We start from the raw sequence: 17,139 nt of genomic DNA on the forward strand, positions 1-17,139 counted from the left end.
ACAGCTTCTAGGATATATGTCATAAAATGGTACTTGCTTTGTAATAAGCATTCAACAAATGTGTTGATTGAATCAAGTGACCAGTTAGTCAACAAGGAAAGAGTGTGATTTGATGGATATTTAGCAACGATTATTTTCACAGAAAAAACAGATTTTCTTATTCCTGATATATATCATTCCCAGAGTTTCTCTGGATAATACCTAAGGTACATTATGATCTCTATATCCTTAAAAAATATGAAAAGGAATACAGGCTTAACCTCTCTTCTGGATGAGAAAGAAACAGGTAAACTATCTAACTGGGTCTGTTGATAGTTTCTTTCTACCTTTATCAGTGATTGAGTGATACGAGCAAAGTATCTTTTTTTTTCTGTGATTTTAGCTGTGCCTAAAACCAGCTTGCATCATTCTTCTATCAGGATCAAAACTGTTTCTTTTATTATGTGGCTCCACATATATCTCTCCTGGAAAGAAAAATCTTCCCAGTCTGTTCCTGCCTGAATTCCCATAGAATATTTTAGGCATGTCAGCTGTTTGGGCTCTGATCAAGGATTTGATCCCGTTGGCCCGCTAGCCTGAATTGAGAGTGTGTTTGAAAAGCCTGAGCTTCAGTGTGTTTCCAGAGTTAAAACCATTACTCGGTGTCTTTTCCCTCTCTTGTGCCTTCATAAGGATTTATATAACTGGAAAAAGGTGATAATAAAGTAGATGCTCCAATCAGTAGAAATAGAGTGAAGTTTGATGAAGTGGTAGAAGGGTCATGGTGATATAGTTGGAGTTTGGGTTTTGTTTTTTTTTTTTAAAGATTTGGGTAGGTGTCATTTATCCTCTAGTTCCCTGTATCTTTCAGCTATTCCCTACTCTTCCCCTCCCGTCCATTATTAACCTAATCAAAGTAAATGTTGATTTTACAGAATACCAGGTTTTCTTAGGGAAAGAAAGTGTAGATGTTTTATATAACAGCTCTCTCAGGAACTAAGAGTTTTATAAAGCTAATCTAGTGTGCATAGCGCACTATGAGGTAAGTAATGATTTTCATATTTTTTAGAAGATAACATTTCTGAATTCAAGGACCTATTGATTTTTAAGTCCCCTATTAAAATAAATTTTTTGTTGTTGGGGGTAGGAGTTTGTTTATTTATTTATTTATTTATTTATTTATTTATGCAGTGTTGGGTCTTCGTTTCTGTGCGAGGGCTTTCTCTAGTTGCAGCAAGCGGGGGCTACTCTTCATCGCGGTGCAGGGGCCTCTCACTATCACGGCCTCTCTTGTTGCGGAGTACAGGCTCCAGGCGCGCAGGCTCAGTAGTTGTGGCTCACGGGCCTAGTAGCTCCGTGGCATGTGGGATCCTCCCAGACCAGGGCTCGAACCCGTGTCCCCTGCATTAGCAGGCAGATTCTCAACCACTGCGCCACCAGGGAAGCCCTATTAAAATATTTTTAAGCAAATATTTGATTATTTGTCTGCATTTAAAATTAGTGCATACCAGGGAACTCTGCTCAGTGTTATGTGGCAGCCTGGATGGGAGGGCAGTATGGGGGAGAATGGATACATGCATATATATGGCTGAGTCCCTTTGCTGTGCATCTGAAACTATCACAACATCGTCAATTGCCTATACTCAAATATAAAATAAAAAGTTAAAAAAAATAATAAAATAAAATTGGTACATACATTCTGAGATGAGAGGAAAAGTTTTCTAATAAAGTTTAAAACAGTAATATTTGAGTTGATGAAGTTTTTTTAAAAAGTCATTATCTAGATTAGTGGTTTCCAAACTCTTGAGTATTTCACAGTTAAAATATGGAGCATTCATCCCTGTGTGTGCTTATTTACAAATTACCTATACTACTATTCTTACTTGTATGTAGTAGAAAACATACACAAATTAGACATTTTAAAATGATGAGATAAATTTGAGTAGAAGCTGTAATATTTTCTTCTGTATCCCAGTGGAGTTTTCTGTATCCCCAGGTGCAGTCACTCCTCTTTGGAGACTACTGACCTATATTGTTAATGCAGGAAGCCCAGCCCAGGTATCTTTATTTCTACCAAGTTTCCTGGGTGATTTGTAGCATTCTCATTTCTCATAGCTACTTATGAAATGAAGGCAAAGAAGAGGTTTGGTAATAAGAGGATAAACCATTCAGTAATTTTGCCCACCATACTTTGGGATCAGATGGAGGAGGTATCCTTATTTTCAGAGATGATTAAAACTTGCCACAAAGCACCATCATGGTGATGATCCACCATACTATTATATGTTTAGTTTTCTCTGTGTCTTCATAGCGATCTTTCTGAAATTTGAATCTGATTATTTCATTTCATCAAAATCTGCTAATTTGTTCTTGCCTGCAGGATAAAGTCCAAACTCTCTAATGTGACATACAAAGTCTTCATTAATTTGACCCTTGCTATCCTTTTTTTACCTTCATAACCTTTGTTGCCTCTTTCCCTTCTCCTCTGGAAAACTTCCGTTTGCAAAAACAAACAAAAGTAAAACCAAAGAAAACCCAGCTCCAGCCTCAGTAAATGTTTTTTGGTTCATTACAAACCCTGTCTTTCCTTTGTCATTCCGTCTGGAATGCCCTTCTTGCTTTGTCCTACTGGAAAACTTCTACTAATTGTTAAAATCAGCTCAGACATCTCATCTGGTCTCTAAACAACTTGTTTTCTCTCCTGCATGTTATTTTATAGCATTTATTGAATTGCTATAATTATTTGCTTTTAAGTCTCTCTCCTGCTATGCTGAATTCCTCAAGGATAGAGATTGTAAGTTAAAATATAAGTTCCATGAGGGCAGGTACTCTTTTGTTCTCTTCCATATCACAGTATCTGGCATATAGTAGGCATTCAGTAAGTATTTGTCACATGAATCTGTTTATATTTGTGTCTTTAGTGTCTGGCATATGGTAGGCTTTAAATGAACCTCTGTTTATTAAATAAACTAAATGAATGAGTGAATGAATTATAAAATCTCAGAAATAAGCTTATTTTATGGGGTCTGACTTAGAAAAGGAGAGCTGATTCTCTGAAAACTTGAGTACATGACATCATTAAAATCAAGACACAATAAGGAAATTTACGTATTTTTGTATAATATCTGATGTCACTTATGGTATAAGGAGGACTTGAATAATTTATATTATGAATCTTAATATTGGTATTTAAATGCATTCTAGAAAGATAGACAAATAATTCCATTGAACTTAATTTTTGTTGTTGTTTCAGTGTTAATTGAGATATCATTTTTTGCTCCTTTCTTTAGGGTGTTTGTGAACCGAAGTTTAGCCATGGAAAAAATAAAGTGTTTTGGTTTTGATATGGATTATACACTTGCTGGTAAGTAGCACTTTCTGATTGCTTAAGAACTACTACTTTGGATATAACACAGTAGGCCATTCAATAAACACTTGTTGATGTAGTCATATATTTAGCTCAATCTTTTTCACTGAGATTTGTGAATATTGAAATTACCAGATGTCCTTGAGATCTAGATGGTAGAGATAGGTAGAACAAGTGCTAAATTATTTTAGAGACCCTGGTAAGAAATGATATGATGAAATTATACATTACTGTGTATATTTGGGCACTTTTGGCTTTTACTCTATTAAGTTGTTCTTCAGGGATGGAATTTTGTATCTCTCTACCACCGGTAAACGTTTATCAGTTAAAATTTTTAATATTTTCTTAAGACAAATGAAAAATGTGTTGATTTTCTATTGAAGTGATTGCACATATACTATGTAAAGACTTTTTAAAAACTAGAGCTATTACTTTGTTCATTATCAAATAGACCTTAAACACCAGCACTCTGCTGTTTTTCCCTTCATATCTCTGAGATATATTTGAAATACTCAGTATATTAGCCAATAGGTGCAGCATCTGTTTTTTATTAAAATATTTGCAGTCTGACAAAAATGTCATTTAATTTAAGAAGGAGTAGGGATGAACAAGGATCAACTGTATAGCACAGGGAACTATATTCTATATTCAGTATCTTGTAGTAACCTATAATGGAAAAGAATCTGAAAAAGAATATATATATATATAACTGAATCACTTTGCTGTACACCTGAAACTAACACAACATTGTAAATCAACTAACTGTACTTCAGTTAAAAAAAAAAAAACTAAAAAGAAAAGTAGGGATGAAGAACTGAGTTGAGCACATGTGCATATATGTATGTACACGCACATGTATACAACTGTGACACTCAGAAAAGAATCTTTCAGAAATTTTCTCTAAAAAATACTGTCTTTAAGTACACAAAAAATTAAGATGTATTAATTCACTTATGTTCAGAAACTTTATATAACATTATTAGAAGGTTTATATCATCTCAAATTAAACAAATCTCAATTTGATGTTCAATTTAGGCTATAAATATAAGTGAATAATATAAATGTACAAAAATGAACACATGTAGTTTATAGGTACTTGCCACATATATGTGGGTATGATATTTTACTAAACAAGTTCTATATTGAAAATATACACTGACTTGATTTGAATTTCTCTTTCTTCCCTCTGTATTCTTTGTTATTTATTTGGTATTCTATTGCCTTAAAGCTGTTTTTGCAGCAGTTAGATTCTTTTAAATTTTCCTAATTGGACACAGACACTTTTAGGTATACTTGTCAGAAAGCAGTTTGAAGCGCTATACTTTCTCAATGTAGATCTTGCTGTCCAAATTGGGAGAAAATCTTGCATTCTTTCTCCTTTCTAGAATTCTACTTTCCAGGGAAAAGAATGGCAAGGTAGTTTGGCAGCTGAAAGGGACATTAACTAAAGCAGAAGTAGAAGTTAATGGGGCTGAAACGTGACAAACTTTTTTTCTTGGTTATTAAGACAGTCTCACTGTATTGAAGTAGTTCAATTCAATAAGTATTTATTGGAAACCTGTAATGTGCCTGGCACATTTTGTTACTGAACATTAAGATAAATGTATATTCCCATAGAATAATTTAAAAAAGAATTCTCTTGTTTAACAAAAAAGTCACTGAATCTTAGTTTCTAAACTTTAAAGCTACCTTACGGTTTCTTCTTTTTATATGCTTTTTTTTTGTTTTTGTAATCCCACTTTATATTTTAATGCTTACTCTTAGTCTAGACACTAATATACCTTGCTTATATGTAACAATAATTATTAACATTTATTAAGTGCTTATTATATGCCAAGCCCTGTTCTAAGTGTTTTACATAGGTTATTTCATTTAATACTTAGATTATCTCATTCACATCACTTATTTAATATTTACAAAATCCTATGAGGTAGATACTACTATTATTGTCTTCATTTTACAGCAGATGCTAATTTTTTAAGGACTTTGTCTAAAAACATTTAGCTGTGATATAGCTGAACTACGATTCAAACTTAATTAAGCATTGTGTTTACGTATATGATATATATGTATATAATAAATTTAAATTATTATTTTGAATATTGACAGTTTATAGTGAGGTATAATTTCAAAGTAATAAGCACCCCCCCCAAACAAACCGAGACTTAAGCACTCAAAAGGGCAAAGCTCTTTAAAGTAGCCCCCTTGAGAGACTATATATTCTTCCAACAGTTCTATGTTGGATGAAAAACATTGGTACTACCCTGTGGTATTGCCTTCACTTCATAAAGCATGTAGGAAAACAAGTTTATTGACTTCATACCTGTCACATGTTTTCCAGAATGGTATTCATTAAATTTGTCTGTGAATAACTTTTGGTAATTTTAACAAACAAACTGCACCCTTGAAGTGCTAAGGACTTTTCATCAGAAAAATGTGCCATGAAGTAGAGAGACAAGACTAAAAGAAGTGTTTTTTGAAAGCTTCGATAAATATCCCTGAAATAACTGTAATAGCCTCACAGGGTGAATTCATGGAAAGGGGCTGTATTCTTTCTGAAGACTTTTCTGAGACATTGCCTTCTCTGTGCAGTGCTGACACCTTGCTATATCATTCCCCAGAGCAATTTGTATGTCACTTGCAGCTTTTGTTCACTTGCATGCCTCCCCTTTGGCCTGTGAATTCCTCAAGGGTAAGGGCTTTCTTTTTCACATTTATATCCTTTGTGTTGCCTAAAGCCTGACATATAGTAGTTGCCCAGTAAATATTTATTGAATGAACAATTTGGGTGTATAAGTTTTAATATATCAGTTTAAGAATCAATCATAGTATTTTAGTTTACCCAATATAAAATGTACACTAATAAGTCAAGTTAAATACTTTCAAATATGAACTTATTTTTAAAATTTTAATAAACTATATTGAGGAATAAGTTACATACAATAAAATACATGCATTTTAAGTATATAGATTGAGTTTGATAAAATGTATTCACCTGTGTAACCACTGCCACAATCAAGATATAGAATTTTTCCATCACTCCAGAAAGTTCCCTCATTGCCTTTTTGAAGTTACTTCTCTCTCCGGCCCCACTCTTTACCTCAGGGCTTTTTGTCACTACAGATTAATTTTACCTTTCCAGAATTTCATGTAAATGGAATCATATTCTAATGTACTCTTGTTTCTGGCTTCTTTTGCTTAGCATAATTTTTTTTGTGATTTATTCATGTGTGTCTGTCCGTAGGCAGTTCATTCTTTTTTTACCCCTAACTTTTTAAACTTTTTATTTTCAAATATTTTTAGACCTATGGAAGAGCTGCAAAAATAAGAGTTTGCCTTTAGTCTCTCCTAATGGTAACATCTTACTTGACCATGGTTGACTGTAGTACAATTATAAAAACTAAGAAATTAACATTAGTACCGTACTGTTAATTGAACTACAGACTTTATTCAGTTTTTACACTAAAGTCCTTTATTCCAATCCAAGATCCAAACCAGAATCTCACATTGCATTTAGTTGTCGTATATCCTTTGTCTCTTCTGTGACACTTCCTACGTCTTTCATTGCTTTGACACTTCAAAGAGTACTGGTTAGGTATTTTTGTAGAATATTTCACAATTCGGGTTTGTCTGATGTTTCTTCATAGAATAGATTGAAGTATTATGCATATTTGGGAAGAATACCACAGAAGTGATGTGCCCTTCTTAGAGCATGATACCAGGGGTACATAATGTTGATAGGTCTTACTACTAGTGATGTTAACCAGTCAAAATTATGAAATTCTCCTTTCTCTTTAAACTTTACTCTTTTTTTTGGAGGGGAGGCCAAGTAGTAGTCCTTTGTTTTTATACTGTAATTTGTTTATCTATTTATCTGTTGATGAGCATTTGGGTTGTTTCCAGTTTGGGGCTATTGTGAGTAAAACTGTTAAGAACATTGGTGGTGTACAAGTCTTTTTGTGGATGTATATTTTTATTTTTTTCCTGGGAAAATACTTAGGAGTGTAATTGCCAGATTATGTTTACCTTCTAGGGAACTGACAAATGGTTTTTCAAAGTAGTGATACCGTTTTAAATTTCTACTCAGCAAACATGCGATTTCTAGTTGCTTCACTCCTTGTTTACACTTGACATTGTCAGTCCTTTGAATTTAGCCACTATAGTGAATATGTAGTATTATTTCACTGTGATTTTACTTCGTATTTCTCTGTTAACTAGTGATGTTGAAAATCTTCACGTACTTATTGGCTATTTGTATTTCTTTTGTGAAGTGCCTATTCAAATGCGCATGGTTTAATTGGGTTGTCTTTTTATTTTCAAGCTATAGAAGTTCTTTATATGTTCTGAATACTGGTCCTTTGTCAGATATATACCTTCTGAATATATTGACCAATATATGTTGGTATGTCTATTGACATTCTATTCCATTGGTCTTAAGTGCCTATCACATGGTCTTGATTGATTATTGTAGGTTTTATAGTTAGTCTTTTTTTTTTTTGCGGTACGCGGGCCTCTCACTGTTGTGGCCTCTCCCGTTGAGGAGCACAGGCTCCGGACGCGCAGGCTCAGCAGCCATGGCTCACGGGCCTAGCCGCTCTGTGGCATGTGGGATCTTCCCGGACCGGGGCACGAACCCATGTCCCCTGCATTGGCAGGCGGACTCTCAACCACTGCGCCACGAGGGAAGCCCTATAGTTAGTCTTGAAGTCAGGTAGTGTTAAGTCCTCTAACTTTATTCTTTTCTCGAATGGTTTTGATATTCTAGGTCCTTCACATTACTGTATAAATTTTAGAATAAGCTTATCACTTTTTCAGAAAAGCCTGGTGGGATCTTGATTAGGATTGTCTTGATCCCTTGTTCCATTTGTGGAAAATTGACATCTTAACTACATAGAATCTTCCAGTCCATGAACATTAATACATCATTCCATTTACCTAATCTTCTTTCTTAGCTTTTAGCAATTTTTTTGTGATTTTTGGTGTAAAGGTCTTATACATATTTTGTCACATTCATTTAAGTATTTCATATTTTTATGTAGTTGTAAATGGTGTTTTAAATTTCATTTTCTGTTTTTTTGTCATTTGCATTTGGAAATGCAGCTTATTTTTGTGTCCTGTGACTTGCTTGATTTGCTTATTATTCAATAGTTCTAGGAGCTCTTTTGTAGATTCCTTAGAATTATCTACATATATGATCATATGATCTGCAAATAATTTACTTTTTCCTTTCGTATCTATATATATCTTATTTTAAAAATTTTGGCTTCATTGCACTGACTAAAACCATAGTACCATGTTGAATAGAGGTGTTGAGAATTGACCTCCTTGGGTGTTCTTGATCTTAAAGAGAGAATGTTTAGTTTTCATTATTAAGTATGATGTTGGTTGCAGGTTTTTTGTAGATGATTTTTGTTAGGTTGAGGAAGTTCCCCTTTATTCTTAGTTGTCTGAGAGTTTTTTTTTTTTTTTACATGAATTGGGTGCTAAATTTCATCAAATATTTTTCTGCCTCAATTGAGATGATCATATGGTTTTTCTTTTTTAGTCTGTTAAAAGGGTGAATGGCATTGATTGATTTCTGAATGTTAAACCAATTTTGCATTCCTGGAATAAATCCCTCTTGGTCATGTACCTTTTATTTATTTTTTTTATTGGCAAATTTGATTTGCCAATATTTTGTTGAGGATTTTTGCATTCTGTTCATGAGGGGTATTAGTTGATAATTTTCTTGTAATGTCTGTCTAATTTTGGCTTTAGGGTAATGCTGACCTCATATACTGAGTTGGAAACCATTTCGCTTTCCCTTTTTCTTTTCTTTTTTTTTTTTTTTGTTTGTTTGTTTGTATTTTGGCGGTGCCTCGCAGCTTGTGGGATTTTAGTTCTCCAACCAGGGATTGAACCTGGGCCCTCCTCAGTAAGAGCACAGAGGCCTAACCACTGGTCTGCCAAGGAATTCCCCCATTTCATTTTCTTATTTTTGGAAAGCTTGGGTAGGATTGGTATTATTTTTTCCTTAAATATTTGATAGGAGTGAAACCATGTAGGCCTGGAGTTATCTTTTTGTGGGAAGGTTTTGAATTATACATTCAACTTTTAAACATAGATATAGGGCAAGTTTCTATTTCTTCTTGGATTAATTTTGATAATTTGTGCCATTTCATCTAAGTTTAAAATATATTGGCATCAAATTATTTTTTTATTATTCTTTTGATGTCTGTAGGATCTGTAGTAATGTTCCTATTTTCATTCCTGATACTGGTAATTTATGCCTTTTTTTTTTTCCTTTATCAATCTAGCCAGAGGTTTATCTGTGTTATCAGTCCTCCCCCAAAGAACCACCTTTTGGTTTCAGTGAGTGCATGAGAATGAGGAAGATTTAATTTTTATTATTATAATTTTTTTTTGCGGTACGCGGGCCTTTCACTGTTGTGGCCTCTCCCTTTGCGGAGCACAGGCTCCAGACGCGCAGGCTCAACGGCCATGGCTCACGGACCTAGCCGCTCCGCGGCATGGGGGATCTTCCTGGACCGGGGCACGAACCCATGTCCCCTGCATCGGTAGACGGACTCCCAACCACTGCGCCACCAGGGAAGCCCTTGCTTCTGTATTCTAACTCTTAGCACCATTAACATTTTTTGTGTTGTTGGCCTACTTTCTTGCTTCAGGTGTTACTGGAAAATGTTGATTCTTTGTGCAGAATGAAATGTGGCACAATGCACTTTCTTTCAATTTTTTTCCCCCTGTATATTTTGACTTTAGAGTTCGGGGGATTAGGGAATTGGTTGTTTTAGACTTTTTTTCAGTATAATTTCAGTGTATATTAAGGGCTTAATAAATAGTAGCAGTTACAATAAATAGCTACCCTCGTGTATACTATTCCTAACTAGAGAAGACGTTCAATAACCATTTGCTTTTCTTTATTGGGGGAAGGAACAAGCCAATAAATGTTCATTTTATATGAAATGAAATTATTAGATATGCTATAAAATTGCTATTAGCATAATCTGTGAATTGGCTATTCTGGTAAACGATATTTTGAGTGATATAGAGTTATCATTTACAGCATAGATGGATTACTAGTTTTCAGAGTTAGAATGTAGTGAAATTGATAGTAAGGCTAGGATTGATGCTTCTGAAGTGTCTGGATAGGACATCACATCTCAAATGGCAGTCATGTTTTGGAATGGTACATTCAGTGAGAGAGGGTGGTTATTGGCTCAGGGCCTACCTTATCATGCTGTAAACTTTGCCTAAATTTCTTCTCAGAAAACAGTTACATAGGTTTTCTCAAAGTTTCTTTTCCCCTGTTTACAAATGTTTGAAATATACATGTCTTTTTCATGGAAAGTGTTTGGGTATGGGGTCTAATTGTGGAGACTTACGCTATTTTCATAAGGAAACAGTTCTGGTTTTGGTCTAGAAAATGGCCACAGGAGACCTCCTTTGGGAGGAGGGGTGTCATGGTTTGGGTTAGCTCTGATTTTTCGCCTTTAATTCATATTGATAGGTAAGAAAATTGGCTTTGAATAATTCTCATGTTATTCATGTCAGATGTTGGGGTTGATAGAATTAGTGATGAATAATCATTTAAAACTTTGATTTGTCACTAATAAGGAAGAAGGAAGAAGATAATTGAGGAATACATACATGGACTCTATAAGAATGTTAAGCTGTATGTATATAATTATTCCAAACTTGTAATTTTCCAAAAGTAAATTATATGGACCTTTGGTAGAATGAAGTTAAGTTGTGGTGATTTTTGTTTGTTTGTTTAGTTTATTAAAAGAGAAATTGATGGCCTTAATTTTTTAAAATTTTATGATTTTGCTTACAGTTTGGTACATTTATTCCCCTAAATGAAATGAATCACAGTGTTCAGTATCAAATCCATTCTGATGGGAACCACATTATCTTCATCTGATCTGAATGTCAGTCTCATAGCCCAAACAGTTTTTTAGAGATGATCCCTTTTATCATCAGCTATCCCTATAATTAAAGCAAGCTATACATTTTTGTTTTTATTAGTTTATTTGCAGGATATCTATGTAAGATTGACATTTTTATATAAATAAAAATTAAAACTCCCAAACAAAAAACTTTTGGACCTAAATCAGTTTTAATCCTGAAATCTGCCTAGAGAATTAATGCCAGTATTGGTATTTATTTAGCTCCATGTCTGTAATACTGTAGATTAACACTTTATTTCTCTAATGGGATTATGTACGTTAATTATGGTCTAACCAGTTTTTCTACTAAGTACAGATTAGTTTATATATGAAAGTCAATGTTTAGAATCTAGGTCATACTTAGTCTTGTATATTGGCTTTGCCACTGACTAATGGTGGACTATGTTTTATATAAAAAGTACTTATTAGGCCTATTTATAATTCCTCTCTCACCCCAATTACTTTATCAACATTCTTTCCACATGATGTATATCAGAAACTGGTCCTTTGCATTTTTGGCTTCCTCTACAGATAAGTGTTCTTCTTTTCCCTTGGCTTCTCTTCCTCTTAATTAGACCTGTTGAGTGCTCTGGTTTCCTATTTTATTAAGTTGCCCTAGTGTAGGTCTTTCTAGACCTCAGAATTTGTTTGTGGTCTTTTTCTGAGAGTGATCTTTAGCCTTTTTGTGCTTAAGTGGGACAGACAGATGGATCAGACTTGTAAGTGCATTCTCCAGGACAAATCAAGCCAAAAAAGATCTTGATAGTCAACCTAAGATTAGGTCTTTGGACTTGTCAGAGAGCAAGAAAGTTGTTTTTAACCCAGTTACTCCCTCTCCAGAGAATGAAGGGACCAATCTATACTATTTGTGAATTTTGTTTCTTTGATTTTGTTTGCATAGAGGACTCCTAAAAATGTTATGTTGCTGAATTTGTTGTTACTAAGAGTGGACAGAAGAGTGAAAATAGAAAACAAAAGGAGGATTGGAGTTTTTAAGGTTTAGTGCTTGTTCATTTTTCAAGTGACGTATAGGCATAAAAAGACCTGTGGTTTCCATTACTCTTAGTATTCTGTTACTTAGTTTTATAATATTATACCCAGAAATTTATTGCTGAGGTTTCAAATGAGAAAATCTTTTGTGATGAAATGAGTGACATAATGTACTTACATCACCTCCTCACAGTTACAGATCATCACTTTCTGACAGACTGCTAATCTACAAAATATGGTTTCTTTAACAAGCAAAATGCTAGTCAATAGCTGTTAAGTGAGAGTAATCTGGGTATAAAAAAAGTGATTTAAAAAAAAAAGCCAGAATAACCCTCTTTCTGTTTTGAGGGGTAAGTCCCATAACACTCTGAGTTTAGGCCCAGTCTTGTTCTTCATCTTTACCTTAGAGGCTATGTGGTTGGAGAAGAAGAAGAAACCTCAGAGTGTGATAGACTTGGGTTTGGATCCCAGCTCTACCTTTTACTAGCTCTTGGCCACCAGCATGTTACTTAGCCTGCCTGAATCTCAGTTCCTTCATTTAATCCAAAATGAAGGAAGGAGTGAGTATAGGGATAAACTATTGGTATAAATTTTGAATGGAATAATGTATATAAAATGATAAATGCAATGAAAGTAGTTTTCTTGCTCTGACTGGTGATACCAAAATATTAATATACTGAACTTGAGCATAAGGGAAACTCTAAGGAGAAAAGTGTCAATATTAAACTCATTTGTTTTGTACTCCTATATCTTGTGGGAAAACCTGGAGTGCTAAACAGATGGCAGTGGAATATTTTATCATTCTTTTGAATCTTCTTCTTAAGTATTGCAAATGATCACAAACTTAACAGAAAGTTAAAGTTCTTTTCTGAGTAAATTTTTAATGACAAGGTATTTGGCATCAGATTATGTTTCTGTAGAAATTAAGCAGTGTTTTCAGTGAAGGGTTATTTCTTAGCAGGATCATGCTGAAGGAATAGATTTCTGAGAAAGGATCCTTACTTAAGTTAAAAATTTTTACTTGGGGCTTCCCTGGTGGCGCAGTGGTTCAGAGTCTGCCTGCCGATGCAGGGGACACGGGTTCGTGTCCTGGTCCAGGAAGATCCCCCATGCCACGGAGCGGCTGGGCCCGTGAGCCGTGGCCGCTGAGCCTGCGCGTCCGGAGCCTGTGCTCCGCAATGGGAGAGACCACAACAGTGAGAGGCCCGCGTACTGCAAAAAAAAAAAAAAAAAATTTTTACTTATGACAAAGATATCACTGATATGCTTCTAATAAATGCAAGGGGAGTTATTTGCTTTTTTGCAACAATAAGACTCTTTTAAGTGGAAAGAACAAGTTGACCTTTGCAGTTGCATGAAAGACTTAAACATGCAGTAAGTTCCATGGAATTAACATCAAAATTATATATGTAGAATTGTTAAGTTTTCGGAAGTTTTTACCCCACGGGAGAGTAGTACAGCATTTTTGGGTGGGGGGCAGATTTGTTAATATTTACTTAATGCCCTTCACAAATACAGAGTGACTCTTGGTTTAGGATTATGAAAATGTATTACTATTTCTAACTTGGTTCATTTAGAAAATCATCTTGATTTTTCTTTTTTCAATTAAGAAGTCTGGTGTTTTTTTGTTTGTTTGTTTCCCTCTTTGGCTCAAAGATCCCAAAGAGACACATTCCAGTATTTTACCAGCTTCAACACCTTCAGGTTCTGAGCCATTTAAGTCCAGCAATAAGTTCCTTATTTCTGTTACCATTTCAGAAATAGCAGATGCCATGGGCAGTGTCTAGTCTCCCCCATCTTTTCTGAAAAATTGTCAGGAAGAGAATAAACATTTATTAAGCATGTATTATTATGAGCTAGAAAATGTACTTTATGTACAGTGTACCTTTTAATCCTCATATCAACCCTCTGAAGTAGGGATTATTAGCTCAGTTTTACAAATAAGGCCACCAAGTCAACAGGTAAAATGACCTGTATGTAGCTTGCACATTGGCTTAAGACTCATAGCTAAAATTTAAACCCAGGTCAGTTTCCATTTCTCATGCTGCTCCCAGCTATCAAAAGTATAGAAATTATTTACTTACCTCTAGATGAGAACTTAATAAGAGAAAAAAACTCATAAGCATAAAAGATCATCCTTCATTTTGTTCCCAAAATAGGAATTCTCCCTAGGGCGAAATCCATCTTGCTCTTGCATCTATTTAAATGTAATCCTCATTCTTAGACTGCAGATACAGTAGTCACCTCTTACCTACAGTTTCACTTTCCATGGTTTCATTGACCCACAGTCAACTGTGGTCAGAAAAATTTTTTTTAATGGAATATTCCAGAAATAAGCAATTCATAAATTTTAAATTGTATGCTGCTCTGAGTAGCACGATGGAATCTCGTACCTTTCTGCTCCATCCCACCGAGAATGTGAATCATCCCTTTGTCCCGTGTATCCTCCCTGTTAGTCATCTAATAGCCCTCTCAGTTATTAGATCAACTGTCCTGATATCACAGTGCTTGTGTTCAAGTGACCTTCATTTTTTTTTTAATAATGGCCCCAAAGAGCAAGAGTAGTGATGCTGGCAATTCATATTTGCTGAAGAGAAGCCTTTAAATGCTTCCTTTGAGTGAAAAAGTGAAAGTTCTCAACTTCGTAAGGAAAGAAAACAATCATGCTGAGGTTACTAAAATCTACAGTAAGAATGAATATTCGCGAAATTGTGAAGAAGGAAATAGAAACTTATGCTAGTTACGCTGTCACCTCAAACTACAAAAGTTTGGCCACCGTTTGTGTGATGAGTACTTAGTTAAGATGGAAAAGGCATTAAATATGTACAATAAGATATTTTGAGAGAGAGAGTATGCATAACTTTTATTACAGTATATTGTTATAATTGTTCTATTTTATTATTAGTTATTATTGTTCATCTCTTACTGTGCCTAATTTACAAATTAAGCTTTATCAGAGGTATGTACGTATAGGAAAAAACATAGTATATGTAAGGTTTGGTACTGTCTACGGTTTCAGGTATCCACCGGGGCTCTTGGAACGAATTCACCAAAGATAAAGGGGGACTGCTATAGTTTTACACAATTTTTCTTTCTTTAATTTTTAGAAGCAATCTTAAGCCTTAAGAGTACTGTATAAATACTGTATTTTTAGAATTATAAAATTATGCTTTTTTTCAATTAAAAATCTTGGGAGGGATTGAAAATATATTTTAGACTCCTTTTGAATTTTTCTGTCCTCCTCTCCTTTCTAGGCCATGTCATTAGCCGCTGGGGATAAAATTTAATTATGCCACAGCTAAGCACTTCGCATTAACAAGCCTAAAGTGGGGAGAGAAGATAGAATAAAGCTATTAGGAGTATCAAGGAAGAAATTAAGAGAAACTAGTCCTTGGGTTTGGTAAATCTGCTACTAGCAGAAGCATCTCAGGACTTTTGATCTCTCATCCTGTCCTCTCAGGCATAGTAGATGCATTCTGATCTTGTTTTGTTGTTAACTGGAATTGACTCAATTCACTTGACATTTAAATGAACATTTTTTTGCATGGTGTATTTACTTGGACTAAAGTCCAGAGCACTCAGATCATGTTTCTGTCAGCAATTGTATATTCCTACCAAACTTATTGGCATTAGAGGCATTTAAAGGGGTGAGGAAAAACAAAGTAACAAGTATTATATAGTATTGGTGTACTGTCACTGAAGACATCTCAAATGAGGTAGAGCACTTTTTTCTTCCCTTTTTTTTTTGTGGTAAAATATTCATAACGTAAAATTTACTATTCATTTTTAAGCGTATAATTGAGTGACATTACATACATCCACAGTGTTGTGCAACCTTCACCACTATCCATTTCCAGAACTTTTTCATCATCCCAAACAGAAACTCTGTACCCATTAAGCAATAACTCCCCATTTCCTCTTCCCTTCAGTCCCTATAACCTCTAGTATACTTTCTGTCTCTGTGAATTTACCTATTCTGTATATTTCATATAAATAGTAGAGTCGTAGAATATTTGTCTTTTTATGTCTGGCTTGTATCTCTTGTCATAGTGTTTTCAAATTTCATCCATGTTGTAGCATATCTCAGAATTTCATTCCTTTCTAAGGCTGAATAATATTCCATTATATTTATGTACCACATTTTGTTTATCCATCATCTGTCAGTGGATACTTTGGATGCTTCCACCTTTTGGCCACTGTGACTAATGCTGCTATGAACATTGGTGTACAAGTGTCTGCTTAAGTCCTTGCTTTCAGTTTTTCTAGGTCTATACCCTGGAATGGAATTGCTGGATCACATGGTAATTCTATGTTTAACTTTTTGAGGGACTGCCACACTGTTTTCCACAGTGGCTGCACCATTTTACAGTCCCATCAGCCATGCAAGAGGGTTCCAATTTCTCCACATCCTGGCCAACACTTGTTATTTTCAGGTTTTTGCAGTCCCATCAGCCATGCAAGAGGGTTCCAATTTCTCCACATCCTGGCCAACACTTGTTATTTTCAGGTTTTTGTTGTTGTTTTGATAATAGTCTTCCTAATGGGTGTGAAGTGGTATCTCATTGTGGTTTTTGATTTACATTTCCCTATTGGCAGTGATGTTGAGCATCTTTCATGTGCTTATTAGCCATTTGTATATCTTATTTGGAGAAATATCTATTTAAAGTCCTTTTTCCAGTTTTTAAATGGGTTGTTTGTTTTGTTGTAGTTGTTGAGTTGCGGGAGCTCTTTAAGTATTATAGATGTTAATCCCTTTTCAGGTATATGATTTACAAATATTGTCTCTCATTCTGTGTGTTGTTTTTTCACTCTCTTGATAGTGTCTTTTGAAGCAGAAAAGTTTTTAATTTTGATGAA

The 17,139-nt window shown here is 34.7% G+C and overlaps 1 protein-coding gene across 5 annotated transcripts in view; it reads left to right on the plus strand.

Annotated features, from left to right (window-relative positions):
- The window catches only part of NT5C2 (5'-nucleotidase, cytosolic II), a 151,286-nt gene that overhangs the window by 102,982 nt on the left and 31,165 nt on the right, over positions 1 to 17,139 (plus strand). For all 5 annotated transcript variants that reach the window (XM_070043913.1, XM_060286581.1, XM_070043912.1 and 2 more), the window contains one exon: positions 3,270 to 3,343. In XM_070043913.1, the coding sequence (XP_069900014.1) occupies positions 3,270 to 3,343 (74 nt within the window). The remainder of the gene's footprint in view (positions 1 to 3,269; positions 3,344 to 17,139) is intronic.

Source organism: Globicephala melas, chromosome 16 (assembly GCF_963455315.2).
Source record: "Globicephala melas chromosome 16, mGloMel1.2, whole genome shotgun sequence".
Lineage (NCBI taxonomy): Eukaryota > Metazoa > Chordata > Mammalia > Artiodactyla > Delphinidae > Globicephala > Globicephala melas.